Source organism: Eutrigla gurnardus (assembly GCF_963514095.1).
Source record: "Eutrigla gurnardus genome assembly, chromosome: 14".
NCBI classification, from domain to species: Eukaryota; Metazoa; Chordata; class Actinopteri; order Perciformes; family Triglidae; genus Eutrigla; species Eutrigla gurnardus.
In genome coordinates this window covers 26,097,884-26,122,916 of record NC_139937.1, presented here as the reverse complement: position 1 = coordinate 26,122,916, position 25,033 = coordinate 26,097,884, and the positions used below count along the sequence as shown (strand labels likewise).

At 45.5% G+C, this 25,033-nt stretch overlaps 1 protein-coding gene across 4 annotated transcripts; it reads right to left on the bottom strand.

The window, feature by feature from the left end:
- Positions 1 to 2: 2 nt before the first annotated feature.
- On the bottom strand, positions 3 to 25,033 carry ago3a (argonaute RISC catalytic component 3a). Of its 4 annotated transcripts, none has more exons than XM_084026774.1 (19): positions 24,619 to 25,033; positions 15,983 to 16,154; positions 15,528 to 15,648; positions 15,081 to 15,289; positions 14,137 to 14,273; positions 11,548 to 11,682; positions 11,237 to 11,342; positions 10,090 to 10,237; positions 9,885 to 10,004; positions 8,454 to 8,597; positions 7,492 to 7,625; positions 6,729 to 6,913; positions 6,309 to 6,468; positions 5,936 to 6,026; positions 5,640 to 5,834; positions 5,185 to 5,319; positions 4,508 to 4,609; positions 3,415 to 3,614; positions 3 to 3,292 (listed from the first exon to the last, which is right to left on the bottom strand). In XM_084026774.1, exons 1-19 carry the CDS (start codon positions 24,635 to 24,637, stop codon positions 3,184 to 3,186), a joined length of 2,622 nt encoding a protein of 873 aa, XP_083882900.1. In that variant the 5' UTR covers positions 24,638 to 25,033; the 3' UTR covers positions 3 to 3,183. The 4 variants fall into 4 exon arrangements, with proteins under 4 accessions (XP_083882900.1, XP_083882902.1, XP_083882901.1 ...); XM_084026776.1 differs by having other exon boundaries at positions 8,475 to 8,597; XM_084026775.1 differs by having other exon boundaries at positions 11,237 to 11,324.

Below are 25,033 nucleotides of genomic sequence, written 5' to 3'. Positions count from 1 at the left end.
GCCACCCCACCCCCACCCACCCGGCCGGCCGACAGCAGAGATAAGAAAGTTATAAATGGATTCTCATTCACGCAATTAACCTCCGAGACGTTTTCAACTTCCAACATAACCTTCGTTTCCCGTCCAGATCTCACACACACACACACACACTATTAACACTATGTCTCACTGACCAGACCCCACCACGGTCCTCCAGGTCTAGTCTAGACCTCCCGGGGGATCTGATGGGATTGTACAGCTGTGGAATGTCGTCCTCTGGCACAGGGGAGTAAATGTTCGGCAGCAAAGCAGCAACAATAAGATTACAGGCTTTGTCACGCCGCAGATTCACCGGGAGGCGACTCTTTGTGTTTGTGAAGCGGCTCGGAGAAGGAGACCCCCCCCCCCCCCCCCAGGCTTCAATGCTATGTAATGGAGGACAACTATCCCCCCTTCTTTACGACATTCTACCATCACACGCCCCGACATGGACCAACGCTTTCTAAAACCACTTGCCCAGATTCTTTCAGGCATCAGCACCAGTTGAAGAAAAACAACAAAAGAACATTCATTACATCATGGTTCTTCTATTCTACCATCTGTCGTCACCATGGCGATGCCACGTCTTCATACGACATGCTGAGATTCTCTCCTCGACAACAAACCTCGCTGTACGGGCGTTTCACAACAAAGATTAAAAAAGGAGAGAGATAAGCATTGGCCTCGAGGCGCTTTGAGTCCACATCCCTATGAATAACAGTATGACAGTCCAAACACATGTCACTAGTTTCAACAAACCACCACTGTTCACACACAACGACGCGTCGTACGGCGACACAGGAACAAGTCAACAGTCTATTGCAATAAGAAAACTTTGTTATTATACCTTTAACAGTTACTTATCATGATACACCCATTACTAAGATTAATAATTACTACTTTTTTTCTGTTAGCAAAAATAAGTGGTGTGCATTACATAATTTAAATGTACAAATATACTTTTGATCTGGCTTTTTAAAAAGGCTTTTCAGACACTAGTGAAATCGTGAAGGCTCAAACCCACCGGCCCCTGAAAGCAGGAGCCCACGTTAGAACCTCTCCATTGTACCGTTTACAGGTTCTCCTTCAGGATCTCCTTCAGACCAGAGCAGTGGGACCTTCACCTGTCCTTAAGTGGCTGAGGTTAAGTTTTTTTCTTCTACTTCCCTCCCCACCTGCTCACCCAGAGTCTCACATAGAGGTTCAGCTTCTAATCCAGACAGAGTAGCACCACGCCTGTGTTCAGTCCCCAAACTGAGCTTCTTTTAGTGCAGATAACTTTAAAAACGCCCCTTCAGCTGCACAGAGGAGCCGTTGTCATGACGACGATCAAGTCAGCTGTACTTCTGATGCAAACATCCATCACCAACCAACTTAACTCCTCTGCAAGTCACAACGTTTGAGCCGGTTACACGGACCGGAATCAAACCCAGTCCTGGACTTGTTGGCCTCGGCCGTTTAGGTGCAAACTCAATGTAACCGGATCACGTCTGGTGAAGATGAAGCAAAGAGACGACTGCTCCGAAGCAAAGCCGGCAGTACAGACAAACACAATCAACATATTGATCTTGGGATGATTTGAATGAGAGGTCTAGAAAAGTCAGGAGGATAAGAGGCATCGGTGAAAGTTTCTAGCTTTGAACCATCTCATGCTGTCCTTTCTGTTGGAATATGCTTTTTTGATTATTTAACCCACGGAAATAGGATCCCACTAACGAGTTCTGCAGCTTTTGACCATTTAACACTTGTAACTTCCACCAGGCACTTAAATACAACTCCTTTTTGGCCTTTACGCTCCACTTTGCTGCCTTTGTTTCTTAGGAATGAAGAAAATCAGCCTCATGAGCAAACTACCACGATTTCTGATGCCAGTTGATGGTAAAGTATTTTCAAACCACAGAGGCTCACGAAATCCTTCAATTCAAGTAATAACATGAAAACCACCAAAGCTGCAGTTGCACCATTTTTGCCCAACATCAAGGGGCAAATTCATAAAACATGCCGATCAATGATCTCAGAGGAGCAATACGTGAAAGTGCCGGACGAGCGGCACTTTGCTTCTCCTCTGGAGGAAACTCACTTTGAAAAGAAATGTGTAACCCTAACTTCTGAATCATTTAAGTCCCCCTAAAATCAGATTCCCTTCGTTCAACTGATTATTGCACTCGAGGAAAGCATCGACGTGATCTCCGTTTACCACCGTCTCGTACTCAGGAGAGGGAAATGAGATAAAGCACTGAGGGAAATGAATGCATGACGACTACTAAGATTAAAAACATAAGCTCACATGATTCAAATGATTAAAAAAATGTCACATAATGTAGAAGAAAAATAACAACCAGAATGAAATAACAGTGTAATACTTTAAATAAAATCCATAGATGGCTGCAGTGATATATCAGCCAAACAAACTGCCCGTTTAAATGTGACAGCTGAAAGATAAAACTGATCTGAAACCTTAGAAGACAACAACTTGTTGTTGTGACTTTAAAGGGGCATTTATACCTCGTCGCCAACAGGTGGCAGTGTGCTCAAAAGAACATGTTGCTCCATACAAGGAGCTTGTGATTCCACACTAGTGAAGAGACAGAAAGGAGGAAACAAGAGGGGAAAGGGTAAAAACGGAGAGGACCTCCCAACATTAAAAATCAAACACCAGCAGATGCTCCCGAGTCGGACCGTTCTTCGTCTGAAACGCTGGGGCAAGTCAACAGAACGGAAAAGTGCTGCTGCTCAAAGTGACTTGAGGTACTGCAGATAGCAAGGGAGCAGATTAGTGGACTGTGCCGAGGGAAAGGAAAGGTAAAGACAGCCACTGGGCTCCAGTAAAATGACAGATAGGAGATGGAAAACACGGGGGCTGATAGGGGTGGAAATAAACGAGTTGGCTGGTAATATTGCATAATAGTGCGAGTTTCTCTCTTGTTTGTTTTTAAAGCAGCGTTTGCATCCTCAGTCCAGTGTGGGGTTGCCTCCCCCCCTCCCCTCCCCCCTCCTCCAGGCTTTCCTCTGCACAGTGTCAGGTCCCGATTGACTAGGCGTGTGCAGGGGTGGGGGGGCGGGACTTGCCCATGTGAGGACTCCTTGACTGGCAAGCCGGGTGTGCATGGTTGTGTGTTCATGTGTGTGTGAAGGTCGGCGATGGTTGGGGAGGGTCGGTGGAGCTCAGGCGAAGTACATGGTCCTCAGGGTGTCGTGGTGGATCTGAACAGCTTTGGCCAGCGCCTGGGGGTCCCGGCCGTTACTCTGACCGGACACATGGCTGCCCTCAGCGCTGCCGAGGAGGAGGAGGAGACGGTTAATAATAATACAGCAAGTAATATGAGACAGCCGCTATCTAAACACTTCTCACAGTTCAGAGTAAAACCAAGCAGAAGATCCTCTCTCCGTTCTCACCTGTCATGCTCTTTATCCACCAGGTGGTAGCGGGCTCGGAAGGCCACCAGGTGGGCGTAGTAGGCTGGCGCCGGGATGGAGACGGAGCGGGTGCAGCGCACGTAGGTGTGGCACAACTGGTAGGTTAGAAGCTGGAACTCGTCAGCCGTGAAACAGTTGTCGTCCCACAGTACGTGGTAGTGGGAGGGCCGGCTGGTACCCTGAAGAGAGGAGACGCACATTTAACATACAATATGACATTTACATTCACGGAATATTAAAATGAAGATGAATACCAATATTCCAGTTAACATTCAGCCGTGCAAACTCTGGTTTATGTAAAAGGCCCATGTATGGCCCATTAAATAACTTTAATTTCATGTCACGATCATCCGGACCAAAATAACATTCAGGATATTTCCAGATAATAACCAAAATTAACACGTAAAACTCTTAAAATACCGTGTAAACAGACTGGTACCACTTCATATTTTGTTGAGAAACTTATGTTTTTATTGCATCACAGATGGGACTATATTTCTTTAAATCAGGTGCATATTTTCACTTCTCTATCACGACGAGAGCGAGCGAGACAGCTTTTTCAAGTCACTAATGATTAAGTACTAATGATATCCTGATCATGGAAATTGGAAAATGTGAGCGTGTACATGTCCAAAGAATGCTCCTAAAAACCAAATGGTAGCACCATGTCCCACTGAATAGGCCTCATTTGGAATATCTGAACAAATATGTAATTCAAACGAAGAATATCACGAGCACAATGGTGATTTGTGTGGAGTAAAAGACAGGAGCAGAACCTCATTCTAATAATCTTCAGTCTTTTAATAAAAGGGAGGAAGTTAAAAAAAGAACAAGCTGGAAGTAAGACTTTGGATTCACCACTTTGTGGTAATAAGTTAGATCATCAGGAACTGACAAATTATTACAGGAAAGAAAGAAAAAAAGATGAGGGGTATTTCCTCTTTTTGCTATTTTATTCCTGAATCCTGTTGACTGTTTGCCAGAATGCGTAGCTCTGCAAAAAGCATGCGGTGATGGAGATGATGAAATAGTGCTGAAAAGGGCTGGAACGGAGACAGGAGGCTGGTCTGACCTGTATTCCAGCGTGACTGCAGAGGTAAAAGTCAAACTCGTAGGGATGCGTGATGTCCGTGTCCACAGTCGTACCAGCGGGAATGTTTCCACTACGTCCAACCTGGAGAGCAACAATAAGGTCAGTTTGACCCAACTAATGCATTTCATTTTTTATTCCATGTTTCACCATGAAAACAAAAACACCTCCACCAGAAAATGGAAGATGACATAAAAAGAGGAACAGAGAAAGCTTTTAAAGCACTGATGTGAGGAAGTGAATATTCTTTATCATTGGAATAAAAAGAACTAGTTGATGGATCGAGCCGGGCAAAGATTTACCAAATGTTTCCCGATCAACCAATTAAAAGCCTCGTTCCCTAGAGAGCCTAATGCTCTGCACTGTAAATACGGCTGTTACCAGCCCGGTCTTACTCTGGGGCCTTGAGTGCCACTCCAGAGCTCTCCGGCTGCACTGGGCCCTAATGCTTTAATCGAATGTAATTACACAGGTTAGGAGGGTGAACAGACCAATTGACAACAAAAGGTAATTAAGCAGACCCATTTCCAGTACTTAACGTGCTCGTACAGAGCATAAAAACACATAACACTGTGCTGACTTCCATGGGTAACATCACTGTCGTCCTGAAAGAGAGTGTGAGTGTGCGACTGTGTTGTGTGTGAGTGTGGAGGACGCACTCTCTCGTTGCGGTCGGCACAGAAGAGGCGTGTGTGGTGGCGTTTCTGCACAACGATGTAGGTGATGCCGGGCTGGTAGTCCTTCTCCAGGCTGATACAGGCCTCACGGATGGCCAGCAGCTCGTAATACAGCACCTGGGGGAAGGAGAAGAACTACGGTATACTAATATGTCTTATTGATGTGTATCATTTTAGTTTCATGGGGTCTTCCATGGATCATTAGCTGTGTTTTTCTACAGGCCTACTGTGAAACCAATCATAAAATTAACTTTATAGTTTAAATGAAGGGCCCTTTGAAAGCATCCATTGTAATACTGTTGCTCATTAAATCATGTGTGATTAAAGAAGAATATTTGGAATATGCTTGTAAATTTTAAGTGAACTACCAAGACCGAGCCATGGGGGTCTAAGTTAAATCCTGTTAAACGGATCAAAACTCGTTGGTGGAAGCTGACCTGTCTGAACTGGCCTTCTGAAACTCCATCCCTGTAGAAAATGATCCTGGTGGGTTTGTAGCGGGTTGACTTGTAGAACTGGATGAGCAACTCCCGCACCATGGAGGCCAGGTCCTGGATGACCTCCTGCCTGGGCCTCTGGACCCGCACAGTGGCACAGTACCTGCTGGGGTGGGCGTCCATGCTGCCGACCACCTGCAAGAGAGAAGGAGGGATGGGTGAATGTTAGAAACCGGGCAAACAATCATGAGTTCATACATTTAACTAATAGACCAATAAGTAAAGCTACAACTCACTGCTGCAATGGAAGGCTTCTTCCCATCTCCAGCAGGTGGGTGTGTAACATCTGCTCCCAAGAAGATAACTGGCTGCTGAAACACTGATGGGCTATTGATTGGGAGAACACAGTAAAGTCATTAATTAGACTGAGTTAACAAGACCATATATAGACCGTTTCCTCACATGGTGCCATGTTTGTCTGTACGAATGTCAAACAAACTCATTTGTTATGGGATTATTGCAGAAGCCACTTCCATAAATCCTGCATAAATATAAAATAACCTTTTCCCGTATGGTTAAACAGTGATGTATCTATGGAAACATTGCAGTCCCAGGTCTCGTCTGGACAGCAGAGACGTCTGGCAGAAGTCTAATCTCACAAAAGCTCACCGTTGGTGAGGCACCAGGATGTTGTTGATGCCTCCCAGCTTCACGTTGATCTTGAGGCAGAGGTTGGAGAGGGTCTGAGGCGACGTCTTCACCACGTTCTTCACCTGGACGCACTGCGTGGCCATGCCCAACAGGGTGTCGCCCACGCGCTTTACCTCGGCTATGGGCGGGGACAGAAATGAGCATCAGAAAAAGTCAATCTTATTAGATACATTTTTTTTCATTATGATCCGTTTATAAAAAGATATAAGACAACGTAGGAGCCTGAGAAAAATATCCCAAGATTGAAAATACACTGTTTTTAAAGAGTGTGGTTTCTTTCAATTATTTGAGAATATTGCACAAGCAGCCGGTCCCAGAATAGCACAAAGCACACACATGGGGCTCCAATATGGTATTCATTTGAAGAAGTTTTCTAACCGTAGACGGGAGTCTTTCCCGGCAGGATGACGATGATGAGCTGCAGTCCGGAGTAGGTGTTCTTCAGGTGTCTGAACATGGGCTCCACGCTGTCCGCTCCCTGGGCGTATTTACAGAAACATGGCTGACCCTGGATGGGCATCCCAGCATCCTTGGAGATCTTACGCAGCTGGTCAGTGAAACCCCTACACACGGACGGAGCGGGAGGTCAGGGTGGAGATTCAAAAGAATGGGGACGTCAACTACGATCAAAGCTGCAAGCTTGTGCCCGTTTGCTTGGGGAAAATAAATAACAAGTAGAAACACTTGTTGGAAATGATAAAGCAATGAGGTTTGACATTGCTCGGTTGTCTTAAGTAGAAATGTTGGCACTTTGTATGTTTGAACATCTGGTCAGGGACTAAATGGCCTTTATACAGCAGGGTTCAAACCGGTGACCTTCTGATTGGAGGTCAACTCGCACTACCCATGTGCCACAGTAACCCTACTACATGTCTCAGTCTCTGTGAGAACTGTATTTGTGATTTTTATGTATTATTTATACAGATTAATGAGAAAGGGATACCAGATAAGTCTTTATAATGTTCATCAGTATACTTAAGTGAGCATCAGCACTGCACACTCACTGAAAGAAAGGGACTTGTGAAATCTGTACAGGTTCTTACATTTAGGACATTTAGCAGACGCTTTTATCCAAAGCGACTTAGAATAACTAACTTTGTTGGAAGTATATCGCCATAAGTACAGTGACAAATGCGCCTACTTGAGTATTTCTTCGCGACACTGCCTCTGTGTGGCGAAGCAGGCGATGGCCCACATCTTGATCTCCACGCCGGTGTGGAACTGCTTCCCCCTCATGTCCCACACGCCGTGGCTGGGCGTGGCCACCGTGCGGTTCTGAAACAACATGGCAGTCTCACCACATGTACTCGTGATTATGAGGGCAAACACTCACATTCATACAGTCCATACAGACTTACACTGGAACAGGCAGGAAGACAAGCGTCCACTCACTGGCACACGGAAAAAACCCACGCAACACACACACACACACACACACACACTTTTCATCCATACCAAAATGTATTAACACTCATTTTCATGTGGAAATGCACAAAAACAGAACATGTCAGGAGCATGCACGAGCAAAACAAGATGAGTCGAAACGTTTAACTTTCAAATGAAATAAATGTCAAGTTGAATTTCATTGCAAAGCCAGTGTGATATTAGCAGTGTGTGCTATTTAGTGTACAACGTTGTGTCATAGTCCTCACTAATACACACATCCACATGTATTACAGTACTGTAAATGTGTCCTCAGAGACAGATGTTAATGAACACTGTGGCTCAGTCTCCGTACGTTGCTTCTTTATTCATTCACTTCCTTGAACTTCCCAAGGAAAATGTACTTATTAGGCTATGCTGTTTGCTTTAGAAGCTACCCAATCAGGATTAGCATATATATATAAAAACATTCCTATCCTGTTTGTCCCTCTCCAAAAATGCATCAAATTCATAAGGGATTGCCTTTTCTTTTTAAGGTCGACTCAAACGTTGCACTACTGAGACTCAGCCACAAGAAGAAAGAAATCCCAAAAGACCAGCCACCATGAAGAACAGACAGAAGCCGGTGAGTTAGTTCCCCTGAGAGACAGTGGGATGAAGCAGGGAGGGGGAGCGTGTCAGACAAACGGAGAGAATGGGCGTGATTTAAAGGAAGGGTACCATAAAGTGCTCTGTGCTCACCCTGCCGCCGTATTGCAGCATGGGGGCGGGTAGCACTCGCCCCGTCACGTGGGCCATCTCGTCGCGCACCTTGAACTGGAATTCCTGCACGAAAGGGTCCGCCTCGTAGTTGGCACTGCGCACCTGCATGGAGGGGGAGCAGAACGTGGGTCAGCGGATGACAGTTAAAGACCTGCGGTACTGGAAGGTTATACATCATAACCATGTGTGTGAGAAGGAGAACCGAATATTCACCTAACATTATTAGATTAGGTTGAACTTCTCAGCAAAACACTCGGCCAGAAGGCAAATAAGAGAAATCCCAAAAGGCGACCTATTCCCCTACATTTAGAACAGGCTTGTTATGAATTGCCAGTGTAGACAATTATTGCTTGTATGTTGCACAACAGGACACAAATAGCTTATTGTGACACAGTTCTGATTCCTCTGATAAACAAATCCAAAGTGGGGCAATCGTTCAGTACTTCACAAGATGTGATGTCTCCAAAGCATCTTCTGTGCCAAGTGCTTGTGACGGTATTGTTGAGCCTATGCTCATAACTCTAATGAGGCTTTTCTGATTCTGCCGTTAGCATTTTTATTATTTTCATAATTGTATTAGATGTTGGTGGAGAGGAAAAAGGAAACGGTAAATTGGTGACTTGCCACAAAATGTCCGGTGGCACATGATCAGCCATCCAAATGTATTATCGAATTCATTATGTAACTCTGACAGCGCCCAACCAGGTTCAAGCTCCTGTGCATCTAAATGAAAACACCACCACAGTGCTGTCTGCAATGATTTCCTGGAAGCAAACCCAGTCATGCTGTTCCCCAGAGAAGAGATAGGGAGACGCGGTTTAATAAGGTAACAGCAGATACTAAATGTGCGTTGCTAATCTGATGGAGGCCAGAGGCAGCGTCCAGCCCGTTAATCTTTCCATAAACAACACGCTGCAGACGCTGCAACAGCCTCGTGCACATTAAAGCCATTACCACTCCGGTATTTTGTTGACCGTAGGTAGCTCGGCCTTGTAATTGCCAAATGCAACTGGCAAGCATGCAGTCGTGCCTCCGTTAACGTGATAAAATGAGAATCTGGGACAGGTGATTACAAAACAAGCAATTTGATATCAAAATGAGAAGCATGGCAACCAAGCCTTGACGAGCTTAGCAACGTGGCAGCCAGCCAGGCAGCGATCTGTCGTTGGCTGTGTCCACACCGTCCTCCTTCAAGGTGGAGCCCAAGAATGGTTTTAACTTCAACCATGCATGGTGTAACCCCAAACCTAACCACTGGGAGGACGGTTCATTGTACTACATCCCTACAACACAACATCCTGCCTGCTAGACACAGTCCAGTGGGAAAATGATTTACACGTGATTTATTTATGCCAGGTCTCTGGAGTGAGAGAGGAGATCCGGACTCACCAGCCTGCTGATCTCCTCCTGCCTGTCGGGTGCAGAGCGGGCGGTGGCTTTGATCATAGTGGAGGTCTGATTATCTGTCAGCTTCTTGATGCACCGTTGACCAGCTACAATGTTACACACCTGGAAGGAAGTGAATACACACGTTGAAGCGTTTTAGTTATGATTTAGCCACGCTGCTCTGCCTCTCGTCCATACACTCCCTCACCTCCAGAGGCAGGTAGGTGTGCTTCTGCTCCTGCCCCACTTGTAGGCAGGGCAGGTGTGGGTACTTCAGCTGCAGGTTGTACTTCTCCCTGAAGTACTGGGCTACTGTGCGCTCTACAGTCTGACCGTTCTCCAGCTGTAGAGGGAACCTGCAGAGAAAAGAGCATCTAGTGTCATATCTAGACCTACTGAGGGCGACTGAAGGGCATTGATTTTACAGTAGCATTAGGATGTCCATATCTGATGAAGCGATATTTTAATACCACGTTAGGAAAGCAGTGATGGCCATTGTTTTGCTATAAATCCAAGAAAGGTATTAAATTGTCCAGCTAGATATGTTTTACGAGCTTTAATGTACTTTTAAGTGTTGGCTGTGTGGCAGAGACATCGTGGAGTCAGATTGGGGACAAAACCACTATGATTGGAACAAGAGAATATGATTTGTAGCTCATGGCGTAGGAACATATTTCAGCCAGCTACCATATTTATATCAGTGACAGCAGAGCAGAAACGGACTATCCCATAATCATGGGGGGAAGGACAATACAGGGAGGAATTCTTTGTACACAACAGCCCCTTTTTAGACGGCAGACAACCGACAACAAACGTATTAACACCTGAAGTTGCCAGTTTGTTAAAACTAATGCACCCTGTAATAAAACCTGCCTTCACAAAGGTTATAGTGTTAGATTATTGTTGAACTAAACTAAACCTAATAACCTTCTTTAGGCTAGGCTTCATTGCTACTGTTGTATTATACTGCATTTGTTTTAACTGGATGTGCCTATTAAACCTAGCAACTGAATATAGGTTGACTACCATTCATAATATAGCTATAGCACAAACTAACAACAATATTAAAGTCTATAACTATATACTGTTAAACCTTACCGTGACTATTTAAATGTCATTCAGTATAATTTACATAGGCGATGTATGTAGTTGATGTATCATAGAAAAGTAGTAAAAACCACATGATGGGCCGATGACTATACTTTACTATGGCGTATCCACCGTTGAATGACTAATATTGCCCACATGGTTGTAAGATGAGTCAGTTATTATCTGGTTTGCCTTGTGGTGAATTGGTGATCACAGCCCCCCCCATCACTTCCACGCCGCCCCGCCCAGGATGGAGTCTGACTCACGTTTGATGGCTGGCAGGCCGCCGGGTCACATTGCAGACGCGGTACTTCCTCCGCATGGTTCCACAGTGTGTCACCTCCACCTTCAAACCTGGGGAAGAACAGAAACCTGTTGGAAGAACGTGTCTGTGACGGGGGTTTGCCATGTTCAAACTGCTTCCCTCCTCCCACACACGCTCACACACACACGCTCTCACACACGCTCTCACACACGCTCTCACACACGCTCTCACACACACACACACACACACACACACACACACACACGGGATTTCAGTCTTTCTCACACACTTCTTGCATCCCCATGTCCTCACCTTTGATTTCTTTGGTGAATTTGACCCGGTGTGAGTCCGTGAGCGGGCGAGGCTGCTCGTCTATGTTGTGGATGTCCAGCACTTCACACATGAACTGGATGACTGGCTGAGCCTTGTAGAAGGCGGTGGCAGACACTGCAAGAAGAAGCCAGGACAAGAGTCATTGAAGGCTAACATATAATGTGATAATACAACACTGAATGACTACAACTTGATCATAAACACATCCGTGTGAACTCATTGGCTGCAGTGGCATCACAGTTTAAATCAGATGATATACATGTTTTGTGTCTGAACAGAAATGTAAAACTTAACGGGCACTTTGTTTGGAATTGTGCAAGATTCAGATTGTGAGGGGAAATTAAAAGCTCTCCTAACAAATGCAGTAACAGTTTAGAACTCCTTCGAGACCCAAAAATTCAAATCCGTATCTGCATTGAAATGTTCACAAACAAACTGACACACAGCTTCAAGTAACAAAGGCCATGCATGAATACCAAGTTCAATGTAACACAGGGATTTGAAGGGATTTGAGCTCTTATGGAGGCTTATCTCATAATGTTTGTGCATTCAGCCCACCGTGCTAAAGAAAAGTAGCAGGAACACTCATTGAACACGAGAAGAGCACGTCATGCAAGTCTGTGTGGAGAACTTCTGATACAGTACTTTCTCTTAATAGATGCAAAGAGGCACTGAGAAATGTAAATATAGACGACGGCAGAGCAAGACATGCAACATCATGGTGAAAATGTAAAACTAGGGGAGAAAACATCACGCAAGATGAAAAGAATTCTGTCAAATGAGAGCTGAAGTGGGTGTGGTGTTGAGGAAGCTGGCTCTGTATTTCGTGATGTAAGAAATATCTCTCTGACAGCGTAGTTGGATGAAAGCGTTGCGAAGGCATTTCCGTGAGGCGGACGACTGCATCGTCTCTCTTACACCTCTGGTTTTGCATCCTTTCACCACCAACACAAAGTGACATCACCCTGTATTGCCCTCTCCACGCAGTGTCATTTCATTCCCATGTGTTTGGAAGTGTTTGAGTCATACTTGCAAATGTGAAATTGAAAGGTCTCATTTCTTTGTAATTACAATCATTGCTGCTTTTGATCAGCCATGATAGCAAGCGTGGGAAGCAGTGTTTGTTCATGCAAAATGTATTCAAATGGGCTTAATAGTTCGCCTCGCTATACAGAAGATAACAAATGCTTTGCAAACACTTGAACTAGTTTGTTGCTGGAGAGCAGACAAGAGACTGGAGCCGGCCAATCATTTCGAAGGATGAGAGGGCGGGAAAACGGGACAAAGAGATAATCAGAGGGCAGAGAGGGAAAGATTTAAATAGAGACAGAGGTTTCAAAGACTTGGAGCACAACAAAAGCTGTCTCAAGGAAATGCTACAGACAGCGACCCTCCTGACCCAGGCAACACCCACCACACGCACGCACACGCACACGCACACACACTAACACACGCACACGCACGCGCACGCGCACGCGCACGCGCACGTGCACGCGCACGCACACGCGCACGCACACGCGCGCACACACACACACACACACACACACACACACACACACACACACACACACACACACACACACACACACACACACACACACACGCGCACGCACGCACGCACGCACGCACGCACGCACGCACATGCCGCCCTCCATCTCCACAGCAACCGACCAGTCAGTTCCCATCCAACCACCAAGTCCGTCTCACACGTTCTCTCTCGACTAGCAGGCTTGGTCTCCAACGACCTCCTGCAGTCTGTATATGGCAAAGCATGTTCTCCTTCACCCGTTCTGCACTTATTTTCCACAAATAAAATGACAAATTGAAATTGTAGCGAGGCCGTCAAACTGATTCTTTTCTTCTGAAAATAGGCCAGTGCTAGAGGCAATTACCAAACTACATCTTGGACTTTTCTGTTAATTTCCCCGAGACCGTCTCTCAGCCAGCAGGACTGGCTCTGTTCTGACAAATCAGTCAAAAAAACAAAATGATGTGTGATGTCCGGGAAGGAGCAATGCTATCACCATCTAAAGCTGAAGCTGAGGAGAATCTCCCAAAGTGATGGAAAAATAAATATGAAAAGGAGTCGTTTGCATCCAGGATAAAACCATGGGTTCCCACTTCTGTCTCCAGGCCTTTGAATAGCTTTCTAACGAGTGTGATATTTTCACATTCAATTTATGTTAAATACAGCAATTCAATTCCTCCATCGATGCTGTACAAATCTCTAAAAATAGCCTGCATCATAGAGGCTCCACGTCGGTTAAATCTATCCGTTTAATTATTAAAATCTCATTTCCACAGCTGTGGAAGGGGGGCAGAAAAACCATGTGTGAGACTGTACAAGAGAAGACATCTTTTTTTTAACAAGGATTCCATTACAAAGAGATATTGTGAATCTTATGTCCGTATTTCACCATTTTTAATGTGAACAGCTACATTAGAACACACAGTTCTTACTGTGTCTGAGGCAGTAGGCAATAAAAGCAGCTTTCTAGTTAGTATTTTGTAGCATTTCTGTGTGCGATGTTGAAGCCCTGAATAAAGCAAAATGAATGTGGTTCTCACCATCAATGTTCAGCATCATCTTCCACATGGCAGGACGCACGGACTGATGGAAACCAAACCAAACTTCCCTCCCGCCTCCCAGGGGATGGTCGTAGCCCTCAGGAGCCGAGAAGAAGGATCGACCCACCGGAGTGTACCTGGATGGAGAGGAAGAGGTTATGAGGAGGTTAAGACAATCAAAGGTTGTGAAAAACATGACAAGATGAAAATGAGGAGAACATGGGGCAAGTAGGAGAGGGCGGATGAAAGGACACAGGAAATGTAACATTAATTCAAACACCCTCAGTTGTGAATGGAGGTCAATATTTGTTTAAACGGTGTCACGTCAGCTGCTCTTCAATAAGGCCTGAAGCTCCATCCGTGAAATGAGAGGTGGTGACACCGACCTGGACCACCTCTTCCATCACTCTGCCCAGGAGACACATTCATACTTGTACATGGGGGTGACATTTTTCTTGGTGAATCCTGGACTGACAACGTGTCACAATGTCATCGCAGTGCAATAATGGGACCCTCGTGGGTTAAATAAAAAGGTGTGGATATATGACCACTTTTTAATAATGCTTTGAAAGAGATTTTCATTAAAGAGCACGAGTGATATTGTGGTGGACTGAGCTCTTGCCGAGGCTGAGGAAAGTGATATCGAGTGGTACGAGGTCAAGTACGGCGCATCGTGAAAGCCGTGTTTGATTTCCGTTGGGATCAGAGCGCTGATATCAGTGCCATTATGACAAAGCAAATATGGAGTAGTAAATATGAGTGGTGGGCTCATCTTTCACATTTATGTGTTCTCTTTCTTTTTACTTAAAAATGAAGGAGGGAATCAAGGAAGAGGCTTTTCAAGATCCTTTAACATTGTCTCCCAATTATATAAGAATAGCAATAAATGAAGGCCTCTAGCGGTCATTGAAATAGTGAAGTAGTATACATCAGCAGCAGCTCACTTCATGGAGGGCAGGTGTCGCAGCACCACGTCCACCGCGTGCACAGGGTTGGTGCTGATGGGCTTGTCCAGCTCCAGGGGCTCGGGCATGCTGCGGCCCGTTAGCACCTCGTGGAGCATGTGCCAGCTCACCAGAGACACGAACTTGATGGACACTTTGAAGGGGCGATCTTTCCCTCCCTCACCCGGGAGAGTGACATCCAGGTCCACCTGAGAGGCGGGGAGGAAGAAACAGGACCAGACTTCAGATCAAGGCGGAGTGCATTTAGTGAGCGTGTGTTTCGTGGTCTTATGTGTATTTGGGTTTTGTGTTGTGTGATATACAGGTGTGTTCTGGTTCAGATAATGGTGTGTCTGTACACCGGACATCACACGTGGTTTACATTCAGCTGGTGCTGCAGAGACGTGTTCGTGTGCTGTTATGTCTGAGTCTGTTTTCCCAGCTCACCCCTGCGGGTGCCACAGGCAGGGGGTTGGCGGTGTACAGGCTCCTCTTTCCATCGTAGACCGGCCTGCGATCCCCAAAGATCGTCACCTTAAAGTGCTGCACCATTGAGTCAACCACCTCCCTGCAACACACACACACACACACACACACGTTATACTCTGTCTGGGTCATAGGATGCTGACATGACAAGACTTCATAAAGAGTGCTTAAATTGTGAAATCATCAACTATCAAATAAATCACTAGTGAGACCACCTCTGGGTCAAAGGTCACAGATTCACCACAAACAATATCAAGTGTCAACAGGCATTTTTCTTTTGGCAAAAACCCGTTTATTCACTCACTACATCATGCACTATATCGGAGATCAGTTAAATGCAGTTGTTTATGAATGTAAACACATCTGTGGAGGTGGAGGAGAAGCTTCACAGATACTAATCAGAGGGATCAGCCTACCTGTTGACGCGCCGGGGGCACTTGTCAGGCTTGATGTCCACCTCGTAGAGGTAGACATCCATCTTGGGGATCTCCACCTGGAAGCAGTTGGCCAGCAGCTTGATGGGCTTCCCCATCGTGCCATAGCCAGGCCGCCGAGGCATGGCGAACAGGGACTGGGCCCCAACGGCTCCTGAGAGGACAGCAAAGGAAAAGTACACTTAGTGTTGGTCTGACTCGGTCATAAAGGTCAACTGCAGCCATCATTATGAATGATAATGGCAGATTAAAAAAAAACAAAAAACAAGGGCTGAATAATGTGACTTCAGACGTCAAAAGGATTCCCACTGAAAGTATGTGATTTCACTGTGGTGGCAGTAAAACAGTGGCCCTCTAAAATGACACAGTCCAGATGCTGTAAGCGCTAATATTGTGTTTTTACCACTTGAGGAGCTGCAGTCAGAATGAATGCAGAAGAAGAGCGCTACAATAGAGCATATTAATGACTACAAACAGTGCTACTCACAACAGAAATCTGTTTGATAATCCACTCGCTGGGTTTCTCAGCTCTCACATTTGTGCAAGTAAAAGTGTATTACTGTGCATGCACACACATACACTCAAGTTCACAAGATGTCTTACACATGAGTCACTTTGATGCAGAGACAGTAAGTTCTGTTCAACTTCATCTATTTTTGGGTCTGCTGAGGCTTGCTTTCCACATCACGCATAACAAAATGGTTTGCCGACGTGCCAAAACAATGATATCCTAAGTTTTGCCATGGTTATGCAATCGCCATCTTAACACAAAAACCCAGATGTGACTCATCCATTTGCCTGACAAAAGTTACTTTATATGTGACCCCTTCCAACTCTCACAGCCTTCCCCCCCACAGTTTTACTCAACCATCTCCTTCCGACTAAAAACCTGCCCCAAATGTGTCAACGATAAATGAGAGTCATGGCTGAGTGTGATTCATCACCGCTTTGAGTCATAGGCTCACATGTGTGGGTGATGTTGGGGTTGTGGGCCCGGCTGAGGGGGAAGTTCATAGAAACGTCTCCACAACTGAACAGAAACCCTCTGTTTGTTTACAGTCAGACTCTGGAAGCGTGGACTTTCTGCCCAGCTCTCTTTTTTCCCTCCGTTCTCTCCTCTGGTGGGCTCGCGACTTGGAGGCTAACGGGGTTGACGGAGGGTGAAGGCCTCATGTTTGAAATCGCCTGCTGGGATTAAACGGGGAAAAGAGAGGAAAGTCTGGAATTCCTGCCACGGCTGTCCCTCTCACACTAAACTAAGTGCACACAAACTTTTGTAATGCTAATTCCAATGGGGCCCTCAGTGGAACTTTGTGAGGTCGGCCTCATTGCACACACACACACACACACACACACACGCACACTCTAAATAATAAACTTGTCTACCACAGACTGTGTGCTGCCCATTTTCTGTCCCCCTGAGCTCAGACTTCAAGGGTCCTCCGTTAGTGAGAGCATGTTTTTGGTGGTCGTGGTGAAGTTGGCAGTAGGAGGAGGGTAGCAGGGAGTGGCAGGACGAGAGAGAGGGCAGGGTTGGTGTTTTCCAGCTTCCATCTGCCTCTCAGAACGAGCTTCCGTTCAGCATGAGTCACAGAGCCACCGCGGGCGGAGAAGTCGGAGCATCCTTGAGTCTACATTCTGGTTTCTGGATGTACTACGGTAGCAAAAAACGTATCAAACTTACAAAAAGTAAACAAAAAACCCACCACTCACATTTAAGGTTTGGTATTCCACACACACAAATGCACGCAGCCAGTTGGTTTGGTTTCAGAATGAAAACACAGAGGATTACAGATTTGTTTTAGCTTCACTATTGCAGACACACTGATTGAATTATAGAACAGAATGAAAAATATAATAGAATTATATTTCCCGGACATATTTCAGCAGGCCAACCCTGAAATAAAGCATCGCACTGTCTCCCCCGTCAAAAAAATAATTTTAGAATATTGCAGAAAATAAATTCTGTGGCAAACAGAAGTTTATTTTGTTGAGCAAGATTATTTCCAATCAGTTTTTTTTGTGATTTTTGAAGTGTGAATGCAATCGTTAAAAATGTTAACATTGGGCTGTATACAAACAACACCAACGTCCCATGAGTGAGAACATGCGCAAAAAGATTGTAAAGGCAGACTACGCAACGTTTTATAGTCTCATTTAGCCACTTGTTAGCAGTAAATATCATAGCACACAGCGTTTAAATCTCGTGTGCTTAGGATAACCACAGACTCACGGTGCAGCAGAGGTGACGGCTCGCGGCGAGCGACCTCAGGTGACACTCACCTGCCAGGCTGGTCACACAGACGTGTTCTGGTCCTGGTCATGCAGCAAGTCAACACATGGGTTACCCCCCTCTTATCTGCCCTTCTGGGAAAGTCTCTGTCTCCCTTTACAAACAGACGTAATAGACATGCTTGTCCACAGGCAGGAGGGACGAGAGCAGAGCTTCCACAGATTTAAGGAGGCCCGACAGTTACCTACCGCCACCAGCAATCTAAGGGATTCAAAGGCAACTCGTGTAGTAATTATGTTTTTATGTTTATTATGTTATGTTGAGCGTATAATCAATGCTTTTTGTCCTCGACGGTCCAAACGGGCATTCTCTGGGCTTGTTCAGTGCGTTGGAGGCCCTGACACAAAATAAAGATAATTACACAAGTTACCGGGCACATCCGAATTCTGCAAGACTAAACACAGAATACACGAGCAGACCTCAGGGGATACGATGACCTCAGGTGCTCAGATGGTGACGTGTTACAGGTGTGGATGAGAAAACTCAACCACAGATCTGCACAGACACACCAAAGGCTTATTGACTCTTTGCACAGTGAGTCGAGTTGAAAAATGCCACACCGTGTGTGCGTACACTTTCAGATAATTACAGGAAGGACATCATTTAACAAACAGACAGGGAGAGGATTAAATCTACTCTCTTCTATCAGCATATTTATCATTTCCTGAGCCTCTACATGCAGAGGGCCAGAGATGAGAAAGGAGGGCAAACCCTTATTCTCCATGAATAGAACTTAGACCATGAGTGTATTGCAGTAAAATTGCATAAAATCATGGTGTGGATGGAAACTGCCTCTCCAGCCTTGGGCCTACTGCTGAAAGAGTAGCATGAGTGTCCTTCCTTGGTGCCCTTTATTGTGCAGTCAGCCATTCATTCTATAACCTGGCTGGCATGCTGTTGTTTAATGGAGGTATGCAATAGCATCCTGGGATATATACTGTATATACAAATTATACTTCTTTCAAGTAAAGAAGATATTTAGTAGTGCCAATAATCTTAAATTAACAGAGATATGCCAACTAATATCATGTATTAATATGCTTAACCCCTGTGTGCTTGAAAGATGGCTGTTATCTGCTGGTAGTTTCCTCTTTCAGAGAACAGCTTGAATTTATATCACATACACTGTACTCCAATAGTAACATGGTTACATGGCAGACAATATCAAAACATCCATAGAAACAGCTCAACCCACTCCTACGAGTCCTGCAGATAACCCACCTCCCCGCTGGCCGACAGCATGCCCAATATGCTCCCATTTTTGCCAATTTTTGTTGTTGTTGCTGAAAACACAGCTTGACTTCATGCTTGTCAAGCTGTGACAGACGAGGTGCACAGTTTAAACCACTAAAACATACTAATTAAGGTTAGACATGTTCTTTCTGTGCCGTTGTCTGGCAGATTATTAATGTTTAGTATAAGATTAATTATTATTATTAATTCTGAATTAATCAAATGAATCAAAGTACATCTCTGGTATGATGGTTTATTTAACAGTAACTATGCCTGGTTGTCTTCTCCATTATCCATTCGTCATATCAGGCACAAATGCATCAAAATTCACTTGATAATATAAGGTATGCAGAGACGACATTAAATAGATTGTGTTAGTGGTTTCTTTGTATTTGGCAAGCACAAGAGTTGTGAACAAAGCTGAACTCTACCATTCAGTAAGTGAGGCATGGAATAAAGAAATCAAATACATATTATGTAAACACCCCAATTACTGCGATGCCTTTCTTAGCATATGAATATTTGGCAGAAACATCTCAGCAATGTGAACTCTTTCCACTCTGCAGCTTTGCAACACAACACACTGCACACAGCGGGCCGAGAGCCAGACAAACTGCATAGTGAGAAGCTCGGCTGCCGTCCAGAGCCTGCGACCCCGTCAGCCACCCCCCCTCCAGTACACAAACGTCCACGCTGCTAACGAGTGCTCAGGCCCCCCCACACACACACACAATACAGCTGTTGTGTAGGAACAGGGCGAGTGCTCAGCGGCACAATGGCGTCTAGTCACAGCGAGCAGGACGTAGAAACGCACACTCGGACGTCGAAGAAGGACGGATAGCTGGCGAGGAAAGCGTGACGCACGTCACACACAGACTCCTCCCTACTGGTTCTCCTCATCAACGTCAAAGAGTGTTTCATCTGGCGGTCCATGCCACTCTCAGGTAAACACAGGTAATCACAGGCAAGCAGCCACATGTTGACGGGCTGACGAGGGCCTGGTCAATCACAACAACATGCAGGAAATGTTCAAAATCCCCCCGAAGCTGAGTGATAGAGCGCATGTGTGTGAGCAGGAAGCCAGCGAAGGAGAGTACATGACAGAGAGGTGAATGGATAGATGGATGGATGTGCATATATATATATATACATATATATATACACACACAGACAAAGATCTACTCAGGCAGGTTAAATAGAGCCTTCTGTCCTCACAGTGTGGCATGAGTGGAACAGAGTACGACCGGCCCACGGGTTGTTGGGGATGACTGCTCTGTCACTCTGGGAGTTGATATGCAGTCTAATGGATTCATTAAAACTAACACGAGGAAATACTCACATTATTGCAACTGTCATGTCAACAATTAGCTAGAACTGGAAATTAGCGGCGAGGATCTGCTCCTGGCACTGCAGTCACCACCCTGATATATAGTGGAGGCGTTAAATGTTAAATTTGTCAAACTCATAACACTGAAAATGAGCATCGGCACGTCTTTCCAGGCACAATGCCCCTTATTTTCCATTTTTCCCCAGGACATTGGCACAAAAATGGTTCATTTCGATGGTCCGGTTGATATTTCAAAGCTTCTATCTACTGTTTATAAAATGAACATACAAAAGGGTCTACAATCTGATTGGAGGAGTCACAAACAGGACTTCTCCATCTTATAATGTGGTGGTAATGATAAAATCAAGTATCCCGCTCATTACACTTGTTTTGGCAGACTGATGAAAAGCAGACAATCACAAGCTTCTCAAAGGTTTCCCTGTGGATGTGGTTCTCCCAAACACCGGAGTAAAAACAGGGCTGAATGTCTAATTACAAACAGTCAGAAGCATTTCAGTCCAAGTGTTTGGAATAATGAGATATTTGGAATCTTTCTCTCCACCAGGGACAAACAGACAGACTTCTGTCTGCCCCACAAGAAAACACACTTCCCCTTCAAAGTCCCTCTCTTCCTGTCCATAACCTCCCCCTAAAAAGAGCCCCTTCTTGCCGTTCCCCCCAAAAACAGGAGGAGGAGGTGGAAAAGGAGCGTGGTGTGGCTGTTCTGGCTTCTAATCTCGATGACACATAAAACAACATCCAGCCATCCACTCCTCTGCATCCCCCTCACCTCCCACTAACTCACCCATCCCTGGGCTTTTCCCTTCGTGGACCAAGCCCACTTGTACTAGTTGTGCCACCGTCTGAGCCAGAGTAGCCCCAACACATGTTTTAGTGTGTAGTTATGTCTGCTGTGTAGTTTTAACATGGGTGTCCCTTGAGATTGACTTGCTTTTGGAGCCATCCTGTTCCGTGTGGGCTTCGTCCTTCAGCCACGGAGGCTGCTGCTTGCTCATTAAGTACAAAAAGCCAGAATGATGATGCATCAGTGGACGTTCAATGTCAAGCAGCACATGCCCAAGTTAAGTTCTGGTGCTGGCATTATGTTGGATCACAAAATGTAAATTAAAAATCGATGCTTGATTATCTAAACTATATGTATTTACTGTCAAGTCATTTTTTGCAGAAAGTAAAAGTGGTCAACCTGTTACTTTACCAGCCCAAGAAACAGTCCGGAAACACTAATAATAATAAATATTTCAGTATCAATGACAGCTAACACATTCATTTAAAAAGAAGTCTAAGACAGGTTAAAAGATAGCGTATTTCATTTTCTTCAGTACAATTAAGGCGACGGGTAAATTGCTCTTTAGAACAACGAGCCTTAAGAGCAACAGCAAACTGAATTCTCCATAGAAACCTACAACAATTATGCCAGCGGTTATGCTAAGCCTCGGGTTGAGGACGGGGGGGTTTCTATTGTCAGCGGGCTGCTTGAATGAAGTGAGTAATATGGGGACAGACTGCAAATCAAGTGCCAAGCCCTCCCCTCAAAGTCCACCCCACTGTCTGCACAAAACCCACAGAGAACCAGCCTACAAGGAGCATGACAGGGAGTTCCCACCCAGGCACAAGAAAGGGAGATAGAGGCAGTAACCAAGGGTGGGGGGGCAACTCTGTGAATCAAAAAAAGAGCGGGAATCATGGTAGTGTGAGAAAGAAGGAGGTGGGGGGGTGAACAACCATGCCTATATGCAAGAAAATACTGATCTGTCTTTTTATGGTTATGTTTCACTATGAAGCCTCCAGTGACAGTCTGTCTGACCAGTTCTGATGTTGGAATATGAATGTGTAACAACACATTCATATCAAGTGGGCATACCGTGGGGTTAGCACATGAAAATGGATCTGATTTGCTGAAGGCTGGAAAGCCTTGCACTCGTTATATCCCCTGCTAATCTCTCCAGAGCCTTCGATGCCACACGGCTGCTGCTGGGAGAACTACCGGGGAGAAGACTGGGAGTTCCTGAGTTTCTCACGCTAATGACTGATTGATGGAGGGTCCCCTTTAATCATTCACCAAGGCATTTGACTCACTGGTTGGCCTGTGGTGGGTTAGTGAGATGCGATTGTGAACCGACATCAACGCACACAATATCAAGGCACTGAGGGCACACGTGGACAAGCCGCAAAATTATACAGTAAACATGCCTGTGTCCGACTGCATTAATGCACTAATGTCTTCTAAAGTAAAAGCATCAACCACCACACTCCGTAATACATTTAACGTAAGACTGGCTAATAGCTTATAGTATAATTGCATTCAATGTGCTTTCAGCCTGCTGTGGAATACACCCACAGACTCACGGACAGTCCCAAGGTCTGGTCTTACGCCGATTAAGAAACTTGAAAGGTAACTCAAGTTATCATGGCAATAACCATCAAACTAGAATCCTCTAGCTACAGGAGTATAATGAAAATATTTGATTAAACTCATGTTATACTATAATATGTTATAACACAACATAGCATTTGTTGAGGACATCCTTTTCCACACTTGGAAGAGTGACATCAAACATGGTTCGTGTCATTTCATGTCATTTTGCCTGTGAAAGTACACACCAGTTCAGATTATAGTATAAGCTTACTTCACACTACTCCCCCCCCAAAATAATAACTGACACATAACTGTTATGGTCCGTTTGGCTTCACTGCAGGTGCTTGGTTACGGAGAAAAACACCTTTTGTTCCCGACATTGGGACGCGTCCCGACTGAGAGGAGAGACGTTAATGAGACAGTCGGCAGCAGAGAGGGATCTCCTCTTGATGAAGAGGAGGAGGAGGAGGGTTAAGAACCAACTTCTGTATCACATGTCACTGGCCGATCGAGAGTACCTGGCATTCACTCTGGGGTCACTTAAGTGGAAAGCTTCCGTTACAGCCGAGACAAAGCCAGGCGGTTTGAACTGTTTAACTGCCACTGTGACCGAGACAGAAGAGAGTTTACTGGCCTAGGTTGACATTTGATTTATTTCTTTTAATCCCCTGAACTCGACATGAAAAGGTTTACGAGGTCTGTGCTGTAGATGAACATCTTCGAATAACAGGATTTTGTAGCTTTATACTCAGGCTGGTGTGTATAAGCTAAACTCACAGCTTAAATGTACATCTTATTTGTTCCAAAACAGTCAAGGATCATCAATGTTGGATGGAAAACACCGCCCCGGCGAGCTAAATGCATAGGGAGGTAGGAAGCAGGTGAAACCTCAGGTCTGTGTGTGCTGTGGGAGAAATGATAGACTAATATGTTGAGGTGAGCCGGGGGTCAGTGGGTGACCAAGCATCCAGGGGGGTTGGAGTATCCAACAAAAATGTCAAAATGTCTAGACACCTTCATTCTGCACAATCATGACTAAAACCATGAAATGACCCAGTAGAGTGGGAGTCTTGCTGGTAATGCTGGGGGGATACCGGGCTTAACATCAGCACCCACAGGGACTCACAGTCGCTTCGGGGATGATTCAGACATTTTACTTTTCAGTTTAATTGAGTTTAATTACGCGTTATTCACTGATTTCAACGTTGTCAAAAAAACACCTTGAAGCTTCAGGGATGTCAAGCACCGCGGAAACAGCCTCCATCAGCCCGGCGTTTCATCCCGCTAGCTAACGCCATCCCCGGTAAAAAAATAAATAAAAACTCCCCCTGGTTCCTCTAAAAATACTCAGCAACACCGTAGTAAAGAGACGTTACGGAATCATTTACCTGTAGTTCCGATTTCCATTCATGAGGTCTCTGTCCGGATCACTCCCCGGATCGCCGTAGTAAAAACGTCCGGGACTATTCCTCCGTTCGACCCGGTGCCTCCTTCGGCAGCGCACCGCCTCCGCCGCGCTGAACGGCCGACTGTTAGCTCCTCTTCTCCCGCAGACCGGACCGGGGGTCTTCGGTCCGGTAGCCGGGGGTCTTCGGCGTCCCCCCCGGGGGGGCACACAAGCGGGTCACACACGGGTCACCGTGGGGGTTTCACTGCCACGGCGAAAGCTACCGGTTGCTCAACGCGACGCCGTGAAAAGTGAAAACCCTGCTAGTTAGCCAAGTTAGCTCGCTAGCCAGCCGCTGGGAAGTGGCAGTAACGGACCGGGGAGGGGGGGGGGCTGTCAGGATAGCATCGTACCGG